Source organism: Schistocerca gregaria, chromosome 10 (genome assembly GCF_023897955.1).
Source record: "Schistocerca gregaria isolate iqSchGreg1 chromosome 10, iqSchGreg1.2, whole genome shotgun sequence".
Lineage (NCBI taxonomy): Eukaryota > Metazoa > Arthropoda > Insecta > Orthoptera > Acrididae > Schistocerca > Schistocerca gregaria.
The window spans coordinates 65068662-65092660 of record NC_064929.1 but is presented as its reverse complement, the minus strand read 5'-3'; the positions used below and the strand labels follow the sequence as shown (position 1 = coordinate 65092660).

Below are 23999 nucleotides of genomic sequence, written 5' to 3'. Positions count from 1 at the left end.
GTACGATTCGATGATGAAACTGGTACCCAGAGTGAAAGTGAAGAAAAATTACATGATATCCAAAATGTAATGAACAGTCTAATAAGTACAGAACATGGCTTGAGAGTAAATCGAAGAACGACGAAAGTAATGAGAAGTAGTAGGAATGAGAACAGCGAGGAACTTAGCATCAGGATTGATGGTCATGAAGTAGATGAAGTTAAGGAATTGTACTACCTAGGCAGCAAAATAAACAATGATGGATACAGCAAAAAGGACATCAAAAGTAGAGTGGCCTTAGCAACAAGGACATTCCTGGCCAAGAGAAGTTTACTAGAATCAAACATAGGCCCTAATTTGAGAAAGAAATTTCTGAGAATGTACGTTTAGGGCACAGCATTGTGCGGTAGTGAAACGTGGACTGCGGGAAAACACTGGAACAGAAGAAAATTGAAGCATCTGAGATGTGGTGCTATAGATGAATGTTGAAAATTAGGTGGACTGATATAGTAAGGAATGAGGAGGTTCTGTGCAGAATCGGAGAGGAAAAGAATATGTCAAAAAATGACAAGGAGAAGGGACAGAATGGTAGGACATCTGGTAAGACATCAAGGAATCACTTCCATAGCCCTAGAGGAAACTGTAAAGGGCAGTAACTGTAGTGGTAGACACAGATTGGAATACTTCCAGCATACAATTGAGGACGTAGGTTGCAAGTGCTACTCTGAGATGAAGTAATTGGCAGAGGATGGTAATTTATGGTGGGCTGCATCAAACCAGCCAGAAGACTGATGGGTAAAAAAAAAAAAAAAAAAAAAAAAACAAAAACAAAAAAAACTGGCTGTTCGATTCAGAGAGTTTGGGTTTGGCAAATGCCTGGGGAATGCTATGCGCCCATCATGTGTAGTGCCCAGTAATGAAATATGGAGAAAATGGTGTTAGAGTATGGGGTATTTCTCGTGATTAAGACGTGATCCCCTTGTTGTGTAAAAGAAAATGCTAAATGCAGAAGGACTGAGAACATTGCTAGTTGTTCTGTGTGTATTAGAGGAACAGTTCAGAGATGTTGATTGTATCAGCATCGCAGTCTACCCTCCCGTAAAGCAGTATCTGTGAGCGAAGGTTTGTGGACAATCACATTCGCCAGCCGGGGTGGCCGAGCGGTTCTAGGCGCTTCAGTCTGGAACCGCGCGACCGCTATGGTCGCAGGTTCGAATCCTGCCTCGGGCATGGATGTGTGTGGTGTCCTTAGGTTAGTTTGGTTTAAGTAGGTCTAAGTTCGAGGGGACTGATGACCTGAGATGTTAAGTCCCATAGTGCTCAGTGCCATTTGATAATCACATTCCTGAAAGGGACTGACCTGCTCAGAGTCCAATCCTGATCTGAATGGGAAACCTTTGGGGTGAATGAGGACATTGTCTTCGCTCCAGACCGTGGCATCCAAGATCATTACCTTCTCCAGTTTCAGATCTTGAGGAAGAATGGGCTGTCATTTCTCCACAGACATTCAGATACCTAACTGAAAATTACCCCAGCGGAGTTCAAGGCCATCATAAAAGCAAAGGGTGGACGTATCACATACCAATATCCATTAGTATGTGCCTGGATACTTTTGATCAGATACTATATGTTTATCAGCAACATTAAATATTGCATGCCTTGGTAGGTATTGGGCAGCAATATATAAGGGACAGTCAAATGAAAACCAAGCACCCATCATATCATGGCCATGAAATGATTCTACTGAAAAGCAATCAACACATGCATTAAAATATTTATCCCAGTGGGGGAAGAGACGATCAATTCCTGTTTCGTAGAATACGGTCAGCCAGTGATGGATCTACAACCATACCGATTCCTGCACTGAAACCAATGTCCACCTATGTATTTCTTATGGTTGCCAAAGTTGTGAAACTCACATGGCACTGAAACCAATGTCCACCTATGTATTTCTTATGGTTGCCAAAGTTGTGAAACTCACATGGTGAAAGATCTGGGTTGTATTGAGGATGTTGTAATGTTTCCCTGCCAAATCGCTGATGTATAGTTTCTGTCTTATTAGTAGTATGGGGGCCAGCATTATCATGCAACAGGATTCATCTGTATGACAGCATTCCTAGGGTTTTAACTTCATGATGCATAGCAGTTTGTGCAAAGCTCTGTGGATTGATTGTGGTCCCACACTCGAGGAACTCGACGAATAAAGGGAGCCTGCAGTCGATGAAGGAGGTCATCATGATCTTATCGAAACATGTGTGAATACATTTAGATTTCTTTAATGGGTGAGATGTGGAATGTTTCCACTGTTGGCTCTGCTGTTTGCCCTCGGGCTGTCAGATTGCTGCTACATGGAATCATCCTGCTACACGATAAAACCGGCCCTCACACTGCCAATTGGATGAATGCTACACTTCAGCGATCTGGTTGGGAAGCAGTGTAATGTCCTCTGTATTGCCCAGATCTTTCACTGTGTGGTTTTCACATACTTGGTGACCTGAAAAACATATGTGTGGATGTCGGTTTTGGATGGCTGAGGAAGTGCAAGAGTAGGTGCGGTTGCGGATCTGTCAAGTGCCTGACGGTGTTGTGTGAAACAGGAATTGATTGTCTCATCTCCTAGTGGAACAAATGTCTTAATGTGTGTGATGATTACTTTTGAATCGTATTGTTGTGGTGGATGTTGATTTACATTTGAATGTCCCTTATAGCCCCATAATTTCATAACTAACTAATCAGTAAGTTGCAAATCATTATCTTGGTTCATTCGTGTGCATATCTGTTAAACAAGTGAAGATTGTCACTGCCATGGGAAATCATCTCAGTGTTGACTTGAACCAGCTGGTGTCTCTACACAGGAGTACCTGACGACATTAATGGATCCTGTAATGGAACGGCTAGGAGGCTTTGAGGGACGGTCTGACTTGACACATGTGGAGAGGGTTCTGCATGCTCAGCTTCTTCTCTGGGCATGTCGTGGCAACCTACACAACTGCAGAGACCTGTCTATCGAAGAATTCAGCTGGATCACTGACAGCAGTGCCAGGAGGTAAGAGATCCATATTTTCTGATATATCCTCTGCAGAAGCATCTCTAATCTGAAATTGGGACAGGTGACCAAAAGTGCCAAAACGAGGCAATGTATCAGGGCTGAATCTCCTCTGTGAGGTCACTTCCACCCTGGATTTCATCAGCTGGATTTCAGAGTAAACAGGAGGTAATGGTTCTGTCTCTTCTGACATCAACAAATTAGGATCCAATACACTTTAACTGAGTTTCTAGAGTTTCTAACGGTCGCTCCCTCCATGGTGTCACATCCATCCCGGAGTACATTAGCTGAGTCACTGACAGGAGATATGAGACAAGAGTCTGCATATGCTTATATCATCACTTCATGGTCCACTCATTCCTCAAGTCTGGATGGGTTGCCAATACTCTTCACCAAAATTAGTGGGTCTGTATCTGTCGGCATATTCTATGTGGGGTCACATAAGTTCTTGAGTTTATCAGTGATAGTCTGACATTGCCCCATTCTGCGTCATCTCAACCTCGTAATTTGCGTGTATTGCAGACAGTATAGACATCTATATATACATCTACATCCATACTCCGCAAGCCACCTGACGGTGTGTGGCGGAGGGTACTTTAAGTACCTCTATCGGTTCTCCCTTCTATTCCAGTCTCATATTGTTCGTCGAAAGAAAGATTGTCGATATGCCTCTGTATCGGCTCTAATCTCTCTGATTTTATCCTCATGGTCTCTTCGCGAGGTATACGTAGGAGGGAGCAACATACTGCTTGACTCCTCGGTCAAGTTACATTCTCGAAACTTCAACAAAAGCCCGTACTATGGTACTGAGCGTCTCTCCTGCAGAGTCTTCCACTGGAGTTTATCTGTCATCTCCTCAACGCTTTCGCGATTACTAAATGATCATGTAACGATGCGTGCTGCTCTCCGTTGGATCTTCTCTATCTCCTCCATCAACCCCACCTGTTACGGATCCCACACCGGTGAGCAGTATTCAAGCAGTGAGCGAAAAAGTGTATTGTAACCTACTTCCTTTGTTTTAGGATTGCATTTCCTTAGGATTCTTCCAATGAATCTCAGTCTGGCATCTGCTTTACCGACAATCAGCTTTATATGATCATTCCATTTTAAATCACTCCTAATGCCTACTCCTAGATAATTTATGGAATTAACTGCTTCCAGTTGCTGATCTTCTATATTGTAGCTAAATGATAAAGAATCTTTCTTTCTATGTATTCGCAGCACCTTACACTTGTCTACATTGAGATTCAATTGATATTCCCTGCACCATGCCTCAATTCGTTGCAGATCCTCCTGTACTTCGGTACAGTTTTCTATTGTTACAACCTCTCGATATACCACAGCATCATCTGATGTTATCGACAACGTCATTTATGTATATTGTGAATAGCAACACTCCCCTGCGGCACACCTGAAATCACTCTTACTTCAAAAGACTTCTCTCCATTGAGAATGACATGCTGCGTTCTGTTATCTAGGAACTCTTCAATCCAATCACACAATTGGTGGTAATGCTTCTACATTTGCTGACATTCCTGTGTTGAGTCAGCTCCATCCCACTACCTAGGTGGGTCAATAACAGTACTAATAATTCATGCTTGTTGTGTTATCACCGGTTTCTGTTGGGTCATTGTGAATGTACACAGGAGATAAGTAATCAGCTTTTGCTGACATCACCTACAATGCTATACCATGGTCTTTTCCTTGGTGGCCTTTCTTCCTGTCAACATTTCTATGTTATATCAAAAATTTTCAGTAAATAGTTAACCCAATAGTTAACCCAATTAAAGGATCTTACTTTATCGCTGTCATGCATGCGAAGGCATTAGAAGTAAGTGTAACATTCCATGATCAAAAACCTAAAAAAACACCAAAAACTAGACTAAAAATAACTAAACAATAAACCCAAAACTATGAAAACACAACTGACGAGAAATACATTCAACAATATTACAGCACACCATACCAGTAACGATCACACAGCAGAGACCACACAAAGTACACAACATGAAGAAACCACAAACAACAGGATAACGTGGTACACCCTGATATTTGCCTGTAAAATAACACACATGACAGTAAAACTTTTTGAGAAAACAAGGAAAAATTGGCATACAGAACAAAGAATACACTGCAAAAGAGATTGGAAACACCCAGCAACACCAAAGATAGTTTGCACAGCAGATAAACACCCAGTCACCTGCAACGATCTTGATTCAATAGTGTGAGGCAGACATGTAGAAATTTCGGAATAAAATACTCTGAACATTTAAGAGCATTGAAAGCGACAGCAAACGCTACAGATTTGCTGAATGCCTCGTTGGAAACAGTCGCCACCCTGGTCGCATAGAAACAGACCTCCAGATCTTAAGGTTCAGTAATTACCAGTACCATTTATCAATAATAAAAGAAAATTACCACACCCAAAAAGCTATCATACAGGGCAAAAAAGACGTCAATGATCAAACAGTACTGTGCAACAATTGACCACACAAACACACACACACACACACACACACACACACACACACACACACAATGAACAAACTCAAGATCCACCACCATCAATCCAAAACAAAAGAATGTAACAAACGACTGTCAACAGCGTATCTGAAACCTATTCTTCCAGTGAAAAGTCACAGCAACATTGTACCATCCAGAAATCGCCAATGAGCACAAGAAAATGAAAGTAAATGCTGTTACAAATCCACAGCACAAGTAGCAAAGCACGAAAAATACAAGACAGTAGTATCCCAAGCCAAAACCTCACAAAATTACACCTATATCCACAAATCTTTTAAACATAGGCGTAGCTGCATGGTTAAGGCGCTTGGCCACGGTTCGCGCGGCTTCCCCTGTTGGAGGTTCGAGTCCTCCCTCCGGTATGGATACGCATGTTGTCTTTAGTGTTAGTTTAAGGTAGATCAAGTAGTGTGTAAGCCTAGGGATCGATGACATCAGCAGTTTGGTCTCATAGGAACGTCGACAAGTTTCCAAATTTAAACATAAAAACAATTATAACACACTTTTAACAGGCAAATAATAAGCTTTAACAGCTCAAGACAGGCCAGCTACAGCAATGGTAAGTGCAAAAAAAAAAAAAAAAAGAAAGGGAAGAAGGGCATATGCCACTATTTGTTGCTAGAATACATAGTTTAAAAGAAGGTGGCGTTTACCACTTTTGCTTGTTCGCTACTAGTTTCGGCCTTCTACGCCATTCTTGTGATTTTGTGGTACTGCTCAGAATAGAAAATATTATATTACCTTCACGAACAGATATACAGGGTGATTCAAAAAGAATACCACAACTTTAAAAATGTATATTTAATGAAAGAAACATACTATAACCTACTGTTATACATCATTACAAAGAGTATTTAAAAAGGTTTTTTTCACTCAAAAACAAGTTCAGAGATGTTCAATATGGCCCCTTCCAGAAACTCGAGCAATGTCAACCCGATACTCCAACTCGTTCCACACTCTCTGTCCAGAACTTTTCCCTTTGCACAAACACCCATTCTCTGTAAACTGTTTATACCAACGTTTAATACACCACCTATCAGGAGGTTTAACACCATACATCGTTCGAAATGCACACTGAACAACTGTCGTCGATTCACTTCTGTCGTACTCAATAACACAAAAAGCTTTCTGTTGAGCGGTCGCCATCTTAGCATCAACTGACGCTGACGCCTAGTCAACAGCGCCTCAAGCGAACAAATGTACAACTAAATGAAACTTTATAGCTCCCTTAATTCGCCGACAGATAGTGCTTAGCTCTGCCTTTTATCGTTGCAGAGTTTTAAATTCCTAAAGTTGTGGTATTCTTTTTGAATCACCCTGTATAATGATGGGATGTAGACTTTCTTTTACCTGAAACAGAAAACTGTTCCTTATGCTGTGAAATGACAGTGCCTTTAGTAACTTCCGAGAATGTTTGCCTGTCCAAGCCGCGGGCCCGAACCGATAGATATCGAAATCGCGATTCTAAATCCACAACGCGGCTATGACTGTGATGGCGGGATTCAAGGGCAGTGTTTACAGTTGTCACTGTTCAACGACAAAAGAAGAACGTTGACTAAAATCATTGTAATTACAAAGGGAATTACTTACCTCAATCGTCACCGACGTTGTCCCCAACGGGAAGCATTCCCTTTTTGCTATAACCCGGGCAGACTCTGCCTACGACACTCAACAATAAGGGTAAAGTGTGACACTCGTCAACTTTTTCTTGCAACTGCATGGAAATACAAATACTGAAGAGTTGGTCTCTTTCTCCTGGACGCCCTTCTCTTTTAATGGAAGATTTCACTGGTTTCTACAGCCTCTCGATGTTCTGTGCGTTGGCATGGCTATCTCCAGAAGACACAAACTCTTCACAATGGTTAATGAACTCCTGATTGAATCCAAATCCTTTCTGCTTGTAGGATTGAAAGCCGTCTGTAATCACTTTGCTACCAGGCGTATAAAGTGCTTTATCAAACCGACTAAAGTTACTTTGTCTCTGGAGAACACTTTTACGACACAGCACTTCCGCGGCTCTCATTCTGTGCCACTGAATACCCAAATACACTCCTGGAAATTGAAATAAGAACACCGTGAATTCATTGTCCCAGGAAGGGGAAACTTTATTGACACATTCTTGGGGTCAGATACATCACATGATCACACTGACAGAACCACAGGCACATAGACACAGGCAACAGAGCATGCACAATGTCGGCACTAGTACAGTGTATATCCACCTTTCCCAGCAATGCAGGCTGCTATTCTCCCATGGAGACGATCGTAGAGATGCTGGATGTAGTCCTGTGGAACGGCTTGCCATGCCATTTCCACCTGGCGCCTCAGTTGGACCAGCGTTCGTGCTGGACGCGCAGACAGCGTGAGACGACGCTTCATCCAGTCCCAAACATGCTCAATGGGGGACAGATCCGGAGATCTTGCTGGCCAGGGTAGTTGACTTACACCTTCTAGAGCACGTTGGGTGGCACGGGATACATGCGGATGTGCATTGTCCTGTTGGAACAGCAAGTTCCCTTGCCGGTCTAGGAATGGTAGAACGATGGGTTCGATGACGGTTTGGATGTACCGTGCACTATTCAGTGTCCCCTCGACGATCACCAGAGGTGTACGGCCAGTGTAGGAGATCGCTCCCCACACCATGATGCCGGGTGTTGGCCCTGTGTGCCTCGGTCGTATGCAGTCCTGATTGTGGCGCTCACCTGCACGGCGCCAAACACGCATACGACCATCATTGGCACCAAGGCAGAAGCGACTCTCATCGCTGAAGACGACACGTCTCCATTCGTCCCTCCATTCACGCCTGTCGCGACACCACTGGAGGCGGGTTGCACGATGTTGGGGCGTGAGCAGAAGACGGCCTAACGGTGTGCGGGACCGTAGCCCAGCTTCATGGAGACGGTTGCGAATGGTCCTCGCCGATACCCCAGGAGCAACAGTGTCCCTAATTTGCTGGGAAGTGGCGGTGCGTCCCCTACAGCACTGCATAGGATCCTACGGTCTTGGCGTGCATCCGTGCGTCGCTGCGGGCCGGTCCCAGGTCGACGGGCACGTGCACCTTCCGCCGACCACTGGCGACAACATCGATGTACTGTGGAGACCTCACGCCCCACGTGTTGAGCAATTCGGCAGTACGTCCACCCGGCCTCCCGCATGCCCACTATACGCCCTCGCTCAAAGTCCGTCAACTGCACATACGGTTCACGTCCACGCTGTCGCGGCATGCTAGTAGTGTTAAAGACTGCGATGGAGCTCCGTATGCCACGGCAAACTGGCTGACACTGACGGCGGCGGTGCACAAATGCTGCGCAGCTAGCGCCATTCGACGGCAAACACCGCGGTTCCTGGTGTGTCCGCTGTGCCGTGCGTGTGATCATTACTTGTACAGCCCTCTCGCAGTGTCCGGAGCAAGTATGGTGGGTCTGACACACCGATGTCAATGTGTTCTTTTTTCCATATCCAGGAGTGTATGTTCGGTTTTATTGTGTGACGATCGTCCTCTCTGGTTTTTTCCTTTATGCTATGTGCGACTCGTCCACTTCAACAACTTTATTTGGTCCACCAATCAGTACACTGTCGATCGTCATTGTTACATAACAAACTTCTCTGCAAAACTCGGAATACTCACACATGGTATTGGCAGGTCACTTTCTGATGCTGTTGCTTGCAGGGTGTACTCTCTAATCCAGCAAGATACAAGAATTATGCTGCTCTGGGCAATTTCCAAGACTGACTGCCTATCGAAGTTGTGTGGTCCAAACGATAGATATCGAACGTGAGGTCGTAAATCGATCATGCGACTCTGGTGGTGGGCGTTATGAATATGTTTGCAGTTGTCATACAGCAACGACAAAAGAAGAGCGTTACAAAAATACTTGTAATTGCAAAGGAGACGACTTACCTTACTCACCGTCGGTGATGTCGTCATGTGGAAGTCCATTACGGTGATCTGGATGGATAATTTGAAAGAGTCGAACCATGTATTCTTCCTCATACTCCATTTTCCGCACTGTACCCAATGAAACTGTAAAGGTATTTCAACATCGAAACTGTTCTTACGAAGTTTTACACACTTCGCACCACCACAGTCTACACAGTCCCTTCTCTCATCTCCTGTAGTATTCCATATTCACGACAAAAAGTCGATCAATTTTCTACAATTTCTGGATAAACATGGAATTAGATTTTTCCTTGTGAGAGAATCAGCCGAAGAAACGTCAAGAACAGCAGACATCCCACTCCCTAAAGACATAAATTGTCTGGGTTTCCCTAGCAACTCACAAACAATTCACGGAGGTATGTAATTTAGAGCAACTAAGGGACGACAGAAAACAGATAAAAATGGCGATCACAAATAATTGACCATAACGCTCGCCACCGGAGTCGTATGATCGATTTACGATCGCACGTTCGATATGTTTCGTTTGCACGAGGCGACTTAGGTAGGTAATTATTCTTGGAAATTACTCTGGTCTGGATTGATGATTTTGAATAGTCATGAAACGCTCCCTTAGAAAAATTTAAAAATTGACTGTGCTGGGAAACCCCTTATGTTATTTGATTTTCAAACAGCTGAGCAAAACTGAACGTACTCAGTCATTTCTCTGTTTAGTTATTCTGATCATTACTAAACTGACACACAATATTTTTAGCGCAACGCAATCTGACTTTCAATAATCCCACAGAAGAGTGGCCTTGACTAATAATAACCTATACCTTTCATGAATCACTTACCTCAAAAAAATCTTCGTTACTCAAACTACTGCAGTACAGCGAGCACCAATACTGCCAGCTAAATAAAAGGTTCTAACCACTGAAGGCACTAACTACTGATAGGTATAGTTAGCAAATGAAAGATTTTAATAGAGAACAAACAAAGTATTTACCTTAATAATGTTCTAAAGTCATCATATATATCTATGAATTCATGACCATCATCTTTACAAATTTCCTTTTTTCTGACGGACACACGCCCAGATCGTCCGCTCTCAAAACTCCGCCATCTCTCTCCCCACATCCACCACTGCCGGCGGCTCACCTCCAACTGCGCAACGTTACGCGCTGTTAACAGCCAACTGCCCAACACTACAATAGCGAATATTCCAACAATGCCAACCAGCCACAGACTGACACAGCACAGTCAGTTGTTTTCATACAGAGCGCTACGTGGCGTTACCAGTATAAAAACATAAACAGCCTACTTACCCCCAAACCATGTACTTTTCCTGATAGTTTTTCTTTTGTTACAGTTTCCTTAATGAAATTGTGAAGCTATTTCATTATCACAACTCTTCTTGCGAATTTTTACAGACTTACCCTATCTACACAATCTCTCCTTTCGTCATCCAGTATTAGTTCATATTTCCGACAAAAATTCAAATTATTCTCTACATTACATAAGCATGGAATTAGATTCTTCCATTTCAAGCAATCGGTCGAAGAAAGGTCTACGACACCAGACATCCCAACTCACTACTGACATAAAACGTGTAGGTTTTCGTAGCAATTCACAAATCGTAGTAACTCACAAGTAATTTATCATAAATCCCGCCACCACAGTCGCGTGATCGATTTAGAATCGCACGTTTGATATCTATCGTTTGGAGCCTGCACATTCGGTTGGCAGATATTCTTGGGAATTACAGCGTCTTTAAATTTTTTTTCTCTTCGTCTTCGTTCACAAATGCTGTCTTGTTGTTTTGACATCTTGAGATTTACAAACTATGAAGGGGTTATACTGGTCAACGGGCAAAGCTAAGCATGGAACAAATAGAATAATAATTTCAGGTGCTAACAGAAAGTACAACACCTCATTTACATTGGCTTCCAATACCGACTTTCGTAAACCAATTTCACAATACCGCTTGCGGGTGGTCATGTTGTTGTTGTTGTGGTCTTCAGTCCTGAGACTGATTTCATGCTCCTCTCCATGCTACTCTATCCTGTGCAAGCTTCATTTAAACACAACTGGTTTTGAAATGTGCTTGAGTTGTCAAGTTACGTCTTGTTTTCGGAATATTCCGATAATATGGACTCACTGTGCAGTGAAGGAGCAGCAGAAATACCAGAATGAGCATGAAGCTGTCTACCTGTAGTATTTAAGTGAAGAGAAATAAGGACTGTGTTGACTGAATCAGAAACTGTATCAGCTGCATTCCAGCTTTAACTCAACTGGCAAATCAGCTTCAGATCTTAACATGTAAACACGTCAGTAAAAAATAGTTTCCGAAATTCGGTTTTCGTCTTTCGGAAGATGTGTGACATGTAAATGTGTCCGTAAATCGCGATATCCTGCCTCGTATTTCTTACCCGTTGCGATAGCAGCGCGCAAAGTGGGGCAGCAAGTTGTACGTAAAGTTCGGTGGGATGTTATGAAAGTTAATGCCAATCGTAATTGTTTATTTAGTTTGTAGAATAGTTTTTTTTTTTTCAAACAGAAGCGTATGTAGCGCAACAAATTGCAGCAACAACAAGAAGAAGATACCACATTTGTCTTTTCTATGTCTCTTGAGAAGCATGAAACGGTACATTACAGGACAGTTTACGTCTCTCGTAATCTTAACATACTCAAGAATCTCTTTTTCCTTTACGAACAAAAAATGGCTAGTAAACAGCAAAAGAGCCGACATTTCGAATAAAGTCATCGTACATCTACTCAACAATGTGAAGGTTTCTTCACTACAGTTTTACTCAAATCAGTGTACGTAGAACGTAGGAAACTTGTGTGGAACGTGGCACTTATACGATATAAAGTATAGAATAAGCCACCACAACTTTAACTGAAGGTATAAACACACGGATGTGACAATAAAACGCATAAAACTATCCCAACACACAAGAAACCAGTTCCATAATTGGATAAATGTCCCACAATGGACCCTCCTTACATTTTTCAATACGGCGCACACGTAAATAGCAGGATTCGCCATTGGTCAATTTGTTACCATAACCAGATTTGCTTCTTTCACTTTCGATGGCTTCGCCAACTCTCAACCAAATTGTTACCTTCCAACCTTACCTAGACCTTGGGCTATGATACAGAACAATCTGTTAGCACAGTTAAGATTTCAGGGGGTTTTTAGTAAAGAGCTGTAGCCCACAATTAATGACACATCTAAAACATAAATGGCAAGAATTTCAACACATTCGCTTTTGACGCAAAAGTAATTACATTTATAATAATATTCATGTAATAAAAAGTAGAGTGAAATCCCAGTAATCAGGCTATCCATTTTCCAAAATGTTCAAATGTGTGTGAAATCTCATGGGACTTAACTGCTAAGGTCATCAGTCTCTTAGCTTACACACTACTTAACCTTAATTATCCTAAGGACAAACACACACACACCCATGCCCAAAGGATCCCCCAGGACCAACTGCACAGTCCATAACTGCAGTATCCATTTTCCAGCTGTTTTTCATCATACGATAGGCAGTAAGACGCTCTATGTTCAATACGTAACTGCAGCCCACAACTGATGTTACATCTGAGCCACAAATGACAAGAATCTTCAACACATTTGCTTTTGAAGCAAAAGTAATTACATTTACAGTAACATTCATGTAGTAAGAGGAGAGTGAAAAGAGAGAATGTGAGAGTCAGTGGATACCATACTGGTACGAAGTTGTCACATGTCGAGGAAAGTAGATATCATAAGAAGGACAGGCAATAATGGAAATATATCATTTTCATGCATACAGTACGTGTTTATATTATCCTGCTTTCGTCAGAATAAGCTGCAGTTACACACTAATGACTGTGCTATCAGTATGATTGTATATTTCTTTGTATAACTGAGGTAAGTAAAGAATAGTAAGAAATAAAACAGTGTGGAAGATGAAGCAAATAAAATAGTTTTAACGTTATATTCTAAACAAAAATTCAATTCAAATTCATACAGACATAATTTTAAAAAAAGAAGGTAAAGTACATAGCCCTAAGTAATCTAAAAAACAACAAAAGCTGATGGCAGTATACTTCTAACCCACATAAAATTTGTAAGTATATATTCCAGAAACAATAAAAGAGAAAACCCACTGATGATTCATGGCCTAAAGGTGAAATGTGTTTGAGGATTAAACAAAATAAAAATTTGTGTTCTTGCAAGAATCCCAGTAATCAGGCTATCCATTTTCCAGCGCATCTTATGCTACTGTTGTTTCTCATGATATGATAGGCACTGACACTCCCTATGTTTAATATGTAACTGTAGCCCACAATTGATGCTACATCTGAGCCACAAACGGCAAGAATCTTCAGCACATTTGCTTTGGAAGGAAACGTAATTACACTTACAGTAAGAGTAGAGTGAAAAAGAAAGAAAATGTGAATCAGTAGACACCATACCGGTACAAAGTTGTTACATACCGAGGGAGGTGGCTATCATAAGAAGAACAGACAACAATGGAAATATATGCTTTTTATGCATCAGTACATGTTTATATTATCTTGCTTCCGTCAGTATAAGCTGCAATTACACACTAATGACTGTGCTACCAGAATTATTGTATATTTCTTTGTGTAGTTGAGATAAGTAAAAAGTAGTAAGAAATAAAACAGTGTGGAAGATAAAGCAAAAATAAATAGTTTGAACGTTATATTCTAAACAAAAATTCAATTCAGACATTGCCCTGACATCTCTGTGTTGTAAATGACATGCTCAATTCATACAGACATCATTCAATAAAGAAGGTAAAGTACATAGGCCTAAGTAATATAAAAAACAACAAAAGCTGATGGCAATATATTTCTAACCCTCAGAAAATTTGTAAGTATATATTCCAGAAATAATAAAAGAGAAAACCCACTGATGATGCATGGCCTAAAGGTGAAATATGTTTGAGGATTAAACAAAATAAAAAGTTGTGTTCTTGCAAGTAGTTGGAGTGCTGAACCCTCTTGAATTCATTATTATTTCCTGCAAGCGTTGAAACAAAGCATTCCCAACAGGGTATCATAGAGCACTTGTAGAAAAAAGCGTTCCGAGACTGTTACCTGAAATGGTCCCCCATGATACTGACAAGAGGGAGATTGACTTAATAATTAAATCACTAAAGACCAAGATCTCTCATGGATATGACAGGGTATCTAGCAGAATACTGAAGTATTGTTCTATGTATGATAGCGCAGTACTTAGCCATATCTGTAACTTTTCCTTTAGGAGTGGTCGGTTTCCTGGCTGATTAAAGTACTCGGTAGTGAACCCACTTTATAAAAAGGGAGACAGGGATAATGTTGACAATTATAGACCTATTTCTATGTCATCGGTGTTTGCTAAAGTTATCGAGAGGGTTGTATATACAAGGTAACTGGGCATTTAAATTCACATAATTTGCTGTCAAATGTACAGTTTGGTTTTAGAAATGGTTTAACAACTGATAATGCTATATTCTCTTTTCTCTGTGAGGTTTTGGACGGATTAAATAAAAGGTTGCGAACTCTAGGTGTTTTATTTGATTTAACAAAGGCTTTTGACTGTGTTGACCACAAAATATTACTGCAGAGGTTGGACCATAATGGAGTAAGGGGAGTAGCTTACAATTGGTTCGCCTCTTACTTTAAGAACAGAAAGCAGTAGATAATTCTCCGCAATATTGAGAGTGGTAGTGATGTTCAGTCCCAATGGGGCACTGCTAAGGGGGGCGTTCCCCAAGGATCGGTGCTGGGGCCACTGCTGTTTCTTATTTATATAAATGATATGCCTTCTAGTATTACAGGTGATTCAAAAATATTTCTGTTTGCTGATGACACCAGCTTGGTAGTGAAGGATCTTGTGTGTAATATTGAAACAGTATCAAATAATGAAGTTCATGAAATAAGTTCATGGCTTGTGGAAAACAATTTGATGCTAAATCACAGTAAGACTCAGTTTTTACAGTTTCTAACTCACAATTCAACCAGAACCGATATTTTGATCAGACAGAATGGGCATATTATAAGCGAGACGGAACAGTTCAAGTTCTTAGGCGTTCGCATAGATAGTAAGCTGTTGTGAAAAGCCCATGTTCAGGATCTTGTTCAGAAACTAAATGCAGCTTTATTTACCATTAGAACAGTATCGGAAATAAGTGACAGTTCAACACGAGAAGTAGTCTGCTTCGCATATTTTCATACGCTTATGTCATATGATATTATTTTTGGGGGCAATTCTTCCGATTCAAAAAGGGTATTTTTAGCTCAAAAGCGGGCTGTTCGAATTATATGTGGTGTGAGTTCGAGAACCTCTTGTCGACCTCTATTCAATAGTCTGGGAATTCCGACATTGCCCTCACAGTAAATATTTTCTTTAATGTCCTTTGTTGGTAGCAATATTAGCTAATTCCCAAGAGTTAGCAGCTTTCACTCAGTTAATACTAGGCAGAAATCATATCTGCATGTGGAATGCACTTCCTTGCCTCTTGTGCAGAAAGGAGTGCACTATTCTGTTGCATCCATTTTCAATAAGCTACCACAAGAACTCAAAAATCTTAGCAGTAGCCCAAACACTTTTAAGTCCAAACTGAAGAGTTTCCTCATGCCTAACTCCTTCTATTCTGTTGAGGAGCTCCTGGAAGAGCTGAAAAATTAAGCAAATTCCAGTGTTACATTGCTGATTTTCTTTATTTAAACTTACGAATTGTGGCCTGAATATGTTACTTATATTCATTTTATCTGTTTCTACTATCGTGTTATAATTTCATGTATTGACTCGTTCCATGACCATGCAGACTTCTCCTTAATTTGGTCCCACGGAACAATAAATAAATAAATGAAATAAAATAAAATTCCATTACTGTATTTTGATGTAATGCTTGGCTTCTGCATCTGTGTGCTGATTTATGTCACTTCTGTCATTGCAGCGTCACTGCTGACCGAAGGTCCGTTGTCTACTGTGAAGGCCTGTCTTCAACTAGTAGCGATGCCATAGGGGATACATTCAGCACGCTGTGGGCACGCTTCACAGACAGTGTGACCGCTCCCAATGAGAAAAACACTCTGTTGAATGCTTTCGGCTGCATCACCCACGAGGCAACAGTCCACAGGTAAGAAGAAGATGCTCTGGCCACTGTAGACACACTGATTTGACGCCACTTGAAACAAGCTAAAACCTTTTCCTTTTCTCTTTAATGGCATTTGTTCAATCCCATAGAGCCTGCCATCACAACTGTCTAGTGTCAGTCTTTATAGAGGGTGGTATATAGGTAGTGACCGGGCAAAATATCTCACGAAATAAGCATCAAACGAAGAAACTACAAAGAACGAAACTCGTCTAACTTGAAGGGGGAAACCAGATGGCGCTATGGTTGGCCCGCTAGATGGTGCTGCCATAGGTCAAACGGATATCAACTGCGTTTTTTAAATAGGAACCCTCATTTTTTATTACATATTCGTGTAGTACGTAAACAAATATGAATTTTTTAGTTGGACCACTTTTTTCGCTTTGCGATAGATGGCACTGTAATAGTCACAAACGTATAAATACGTGGTACCACGTAACATTTCGCCAGTGCTGGCGGTATTTGCTTCGTGATACATCACTCGTGTTGAAATGGACCGTTTACCAATTGCGGAAAAGGTCGATGTCGTGTTGATGTATGGCTATTGTGATCAAAATGCCCAACGGGCGTGTGCTTTGTATGCTGCTCGGTGTCCTGGACGACATCGTCCAAGTGTCCGGATCGTTATTTAAGGAAACAGGAAGTGTTCAGCCACATGTGAAACGTCAACCTGCAACAAATGATGATGCCCAAGTAGGTGTTTTAGCTGCTGTCGCGGCTAATCCGCACATCAGTAGCAGACAAACTGCGCGAGAAACGGGAATCTCAAAAACGTCGGTGTTGAGAATGCTACATCAACATCGATTGCACCCGTACCATATTTCTATGCACCGGGAATTACATGGCGACGACTTTGATCGTCGTGTACAGTTCTGCCACTAGGCACAAGAGAAATTACAGGACGATTACAGATGTTTTGCCCACGTATTTAACGTCATTCACCAACAGCGGTAACGTAAACCGCCATAATGTGCGCTATTGGGCAACGGAAAATCCACGATGGCTGCGACAAGTGGAACATCAGCGACCTTGGCGGGTTAATGGGAGGAAGAATAATTGGCCCCCATTTTATCGATGGCAATCTAAATGGTGCAATGTATGCCCATTTCCTACGTAATGTTCTACCGATGTTACTACAAGATGTTTCACTGCACGACCGAATGGTGATGTACTTCCAACATGATGGATGTCCGGCACATAGCTCGAGTACGGTTGAAGCGGTATTGAATAGCATATTTCATGACAGGTGGATTGGTCGTCGTAGCACCATACCATGGTTTACCGGATCTGACAACCCCAGATTTCTTTCTGTGGGGAAAGTTAAAGGATATTTGCTATCGTGATCCACCGACAACGCCTGACAACATGCATCAGCGCATTGTCAATGCATGTGCGAACATTACGAAAGGCGAACTACTCGCTGTGGAGAGGAATGTCGTTACACGTATTGCCACGTATTGCGTATTGAGGTTGACGGACATCATTTTGAGCATTTATTGCATTAATGTGGTATTTACAGGTAATCTCGATGTAACAGTATGCGTACTCAGAAATGATAAGTTGACAAAGGTACATGTATCACATTGGAACAACCGAAGAAAAATGTTGAAACGTACTTACGTTCTGTATTTTAATTTAAAAAACGTACCTGTTGCCAACTGTTCGTCTAAAATTGTGAGCCATATGTTAGTGAATATTACAGCGCCATCTATCACAAAGCGGAAAAAGTGGTCCAACTAAAACATTCATATTTCTTTACGTACTACACGAATATTTAATGAAAAATGGGGGGTCCTATTTTTAAAAAACGCAGTTGATATCCGTTTGACATATGGCAGCGCCATCTCGTGGTCCAACCATAGCGCCATCTGGTTTCCCCCTTCAAGCTAGACGAGTTTCGTTCTTTATAGTTTTTTCGTTTGACGCTTATTTCGTAAGATATTTGGCCCTGTCACGATCACTGCACCACCACGTATACATGGTCTCATGCCCAGCTCTGGCACCAGCAGGAACAAAAACATTCCTCAGGAAATATTTTGCACTCCGCTGGTGACTTCCATACTTTGAAATCTTTTGCTGAAACCTCTTTTTCTTGATACACTTTGAACCATAAGAAATCCCCTTGACAGACACCAATGTTAGTGAGTTACTTAGTTAATTTCATCTTCAACAGACTATACTCATGACAAATGTTATGCTTTGGAATGTGTCGTTTGAACAAAAGATTTGAGAAATGATTTTAATATATACGTATCATGTCCCTTGCAAGCAAAATTTTGCTCTTTATCTTGAACCAGTGTTTGAAGCCATATACACTGAAGCTCCAAGGAAACTTGTATAGGCATTCAAATACAGAGATATGTAAACAGGCAAAAGACGGCTCTGCAGTTGGCAACGCCTATAGAAGACAACGAGTGTCTGGCACAGTTATTAGGTCGGTTTCTGCTGCTACAGTGGCAGGTTATCAAGATTTAAGTGAGTTTGAACGTGGTGTTCTAGTCGGCGCACGAGCGATGGGACACGCCATCTCCGAGGTAGCGATGAAGTGGGCATTTTCCCGTACGACCTTACCAAGGGTGTACTGTGAATATCAGGAATCAGGTAAAACATTAAATCTCCACTATCGCTGCGGCCAAATAAAGATCCTGCAAGAGTGGGAGCAACGATGGCTGAAGAAAACCGTTCAATGTAACAGAAGTGCAACCCTTTTGCAAAATTGCAGCAGATTTCAGTGCTGGGCTATCAAAAAGTGTCACTGTGCGAACCATTCAACGATCGATATGGGCTTCCGGAGCCAAAGGCCCACTTTTGTGCCCATGATGACTGCACGACATAATCGTCTGGGCTTGTCAGCACTGACACTGGACTGTTGATGACTGGAAACATGTTTCCTGGTTGGACGAGTATCGTTTCCAATTGTATCGAGCGGATGGACGTGTACAGGTATGGGGACAGCCTCATGAAAGGATGGACCCTGCATATCAGCAGGGGACTGTTCAAGCTAGTGGAGGCTGTGCAATGGTGCAGGGCATGTACAGTTGGAGTGATATGGGACCCCTAATGTGTCTCAATAAGACTCTGACAGCTGACACGTATATAAGCATACTGTCTGATCACCTGCATCCACTCGTGTGCATTGTGCATTCTGAAGGACTTGGCCAATTCCAGCAGGACAATGTGACACGCCACATGTCCCTAATTGCTACAGACGCTCCAGTAACGGTCTTCTGAGTTTAAACACTTCCGCTGTCCACAAAACTCCCCAGACATGAACATTATTGAGCATATTGGTGATGCATTGCAGAATGCTGTTCAGGAGAGATCTCCACCACCTCGTACTCTTACAGATTTATGAATAACCTGCAGGATTCATGATGTCCCCTCCAGCACTACCTCAGACATTAGTCGATTCCATGCCATGTCGTATTGCTGCACTTCTGCGTGCTTGCGGCGGCCGTACACGATATTAGGTAGGTGCACCAATTTCTTTGGCTCTTCGGTGTACATTCAGCCTTACATATCCACAGAACAAGGAGGCTTTGTTAAGGAAAAGGAACTCATTCACAGATTCTCAACATACGACAAATTAAGCGAGAAACTGAGAGAGTTATATGTTCTCGTCTTCATCTGCTTCTTCGACTACAGAAAAGCTTTTGATAATTAATTGAAACCCTCAGCTGCCGGCACGTGTTGTTGATATACCTCCATGGGGAGATGTTGAAACTGTGTGCGCCGACCGCGACTCGATCTCGTGATCTCTTGCTTACATGGCAGACGCTCTATCCATCTGAGCCACCGAGGACACATGAATAGCGCGACTGCAGGGACTTACCCCTTGCACGCTTCCCGTGAGACCCACATTCCCAGCTGTCCACAATCTACATACGTAATGTACCTAATAGATATTTCCCCATCTACTCATATATAGAAAAGCTTTTACCTGTGTTGTCCGGGAAAAGTTGTGGCAGATGCTTGCAGAGTTCGGTGTACCACCACAGTTGACAGCACTGATCAGAACTCTATACAGTACTCACCTTGCAGCTCTGAAGACATGTGCTGGCTATGTTCAGTATATCAAAAGATGTCAGACAGAGATGTGGTCTACCTCACCACCTGTACAGCATCTATGCAGAACATGTGTATTAGGAACGCTCATGATGGTTGGACTAAAGGCATCTCAATTGGTGCTAGAACTATTAATAGCCTCCGATTTGTTTATGACACTGTGCTTTTCTGCAGCAGCAGAGATGAGCTTGCTGAGCTCTTCACAAAAGTAGAGGACATCAGTCCATCATATGGACTGGATCTCAATCCCAGCAAGTCAAAACACGACAGTTAGTGGAGGAATACAGGTTCAACTCACAGGTCAATTAAAGGGACTGGGAGTCACGCTTTCTTTCATCTATCTCGGGTCAACCATCTGTGATGTGGGAAGTTTTGAAGATGACATAAGAAAATGGATCACGCTAGGGCAAGTGGCTATGAAGAAGCTCACCAAGATGTGGCAGAACAGAGCAATAACGAACATCACAAAGATACGGCTTGTTGAAATACTCAACTTTTCCATCTCCTTTTATGGCTGTGAGACACGGGCCCTTAAAGCCAGAGACAAAATGCGCATTGATGCTTTTGGACATTGGTGCTGGTGCAGGATGTTGTGCATAAAATGAACCGAAAGAAGAACAAATGTGTCTATTATTTAGCAACTCAATATGTTCAGGCACCTTTCTTCTCATGTCAGCTGAAACGTTCTCTAGTTGTTTGACCATAGAGAAAATAATCACGAAAGAGAGGATCGAGGGCAAGAGACCGGTGGGAAGAGGAGGAAGCAGGTGAATAGATAAAATCAACCAGATTAATGATGTACCTCCTCAGCAGGCTCTAAGGAGAGCTGGTAACCATCCAGAATGAAGACACTCGGTTCATGGCGTCACGATACTCAGCAGAGCATAATGACTTGTGATGTGATGGTGATACATACACTACTGGCTATTAAAATTGCTATACCAAGAAGAAATAAAGATGATAAACGGGTATTCTTTGGACAAATATATTATACTAGAAGTGAAGTGTGATTACATTTTCACGCAATTTTGTTGCATATACCCTGAGAAATCAGTACCCAGAACAACCACCTCTGGCCTTAATAACGGCCGTGATACGCCTGGCCACTGAGTCAAACAGAGCTTCGATGGCGTGTACAGGTACAGCTGCCCATGCAGCTTCAACACGATACCACAGTTCATCAACAGTAGTTACTGGCGTATTGTGACGAGCCAGTTGCTAGGCCACCATTGACCAGACATTTTCAGTTGGTGAGAGATCTGGAGAATGTGCTGGCCAGGGCGGCAGTCGAACATTTTCTGTATCTAGAAAGACCCGTACAGGACCTGCAACATGCGGTCGTGCATTATCTTGCTGAAATGAAGGGTTTCTCAGGGATCAAATGAAGGGTAGAGCCACAGGTCGTAACAGATCTGAAATGTAACGTCCACTGTTCAAAGTGCCGTCAATGCGAACAAGAGGTGACCGAGACGTGTAACCAATTACACCTCATACCATCACGCCGGGTGATACACCAGTATGGCGATGACGAATACACGCTTCCAATGCGCATTCACCTCGATGTCTCCAAACACGGATGCGACCGTCATGATGCTGTAAACAGAACCTGGATTCATCCGAAAAAATGACGTTTTGCTATTCGTGCACCCAGGTTCGTCGTCCAGTACACCATCGCAGGCTCTCCTGTCTGTTATGCAGCGTCACAGGTAACCACAGCCATGGTCTCCGAGCTGATAGTCCACGCTGCTGCAAACGTCTATAACGCTTCCTCCTCCGGCCTGGACACTTCTGACAGTTATTGTGAGGTGTCTGGTTACTGTCTGATGGAGTATAAAACGTGATTCATTTGAAAAGGCTACTCTAGTGGTGTCCAATAGTGATGCTGCTGTGCACATTCCAGCCTTTATCGCTGAAGAAAAGCAGTCAGCATGGGTGCGTGAAGCAGGCGTCTGCTGAACTGTCATTGAGGAGACGCCATTGGCAGCCCCTTGGTCATCTGAATGATCAGTCTGCTCAATAGTTGCCCATTTATTTAACCATACAGATTTCCACAGCCATTGTTCACCCCTGTCATCTATGGCACTTGGTGCACTACAGTTGCCTTGGTGCAGGTTTTGGACAACGCCATTTCGCCACACATGCTATACTTTAACCATGGCGGCACACAAACTGCTTACAAATTTAGACATTTCAGAAATGCTTCCACCCTTGCCCCAAAAGCCAGAGTCAGAGTAACTGCCGCGCATGTTCGGAACTGCGATCGTAGCGCTACCGTGGTTAGAAACAGAAACAGAACCTACTTTGTGGACGAGCCTCGTAAATTCTATTGCACTATAAATCTTTTGGTGCGACAAAACATTAAGCTCTGATTCTAGAAATATTGATAGGACAGTAATACAATGATGTTGTATGGACTGCAAATATGCAAAATAGAATTTGAGCAAGATGTTGGATGTTATGTAAACATGAAACAGAATTGAAAATATAGGCCTTGTGGAAATGAAATTGCAAAGTGACAAAATAGTAGTTACTCAGAATGTGCAAGAAAAAAATATGCAACTATGGCATTGGAAGTGTATTGCACATAATGAATGACAAGCAAAGAATCTGATTCTGAAACATCGGTAGTGCTAGTGTTGGTTGTTTCAGCAAGTGGTAGCTGTCGCACTCTGCCATATTGCAACACGGTTTTGTGTGATCAGCCAGCCACTTATCTCTGTGCACTAACTGTAGTCTTTATCTCGGGTTATCTATGTTGTAATAGAGCATTTGACCAAATCTGTGGTAATTGTAGAGGAGAAAAAGGACAGTTGCTACTCACCATACAGCGGAGATGATGAGTCGCAGATAAGCACAACAAAAAGACTGTCACAAAATAAGCTCTCGCCCAGCAAGCCCTTTGTCAGAAATAGACGACAGGTATACACACACACTCAAGCAAATACAACTCACACACGCATGACCACAGTCTCTTGCAGCTGATTCCAGACTCAAGTTATTTTGTGACACACTGTTTGTTGTGACCGTCTGCGACTCAGCATCTCCCCTGGATTTTCGATTGTTTGATTTTGTAGAAGACATGTGATTGTGTGATTTTGCTGGTGAACGTGTGATGGGAGACAGTGAGTGTAATTTTAAGTAAAACAGTCTCTTTTCTCTTTCCAGTATTTTAGACATTTTAACCTAATTTGTTTTTGATTATTTTATTAAGGGTGTTAATAACCTAGGCATTGAATGACGATGAGCCAAAAACACACTCAAAGTGTTGTTTCATTATAAACGTTCTAGTGTTGTAGTGTCTCCTAAGTATTGTAACCATTGGTTTGAGAACTGCATGCATTGGGAAAAC

The 23999-nt window shown here is 42.1% G+C and overlaps 1 protein-coding gene across 1 annotated transcript in view; it reads left to right on the top strand.

Annotated features, from left to right (window-relative positions):
* Positions 1 to 23999, top strand: part of LOC126293582 (aminopeptidase N-like) — a 217492-nt gene that overhangs the window by 165523 nt on the left and 27970 nt on the right. Inside the window, exons 13-14 of the mRNA XM_049986857.1 lie at positions 2835 to 3025; positions 16388 to 16570. Of these exons, the coding sequence (XP_049842814.1) occupies positions 2835 to 3025; positions 16388 to 16570 (374 nt within the window). The remainder of the gene's footprint in view (positions 1 to 2834; positions 3026 to 16387; positions 16571 to 23999) is intronic.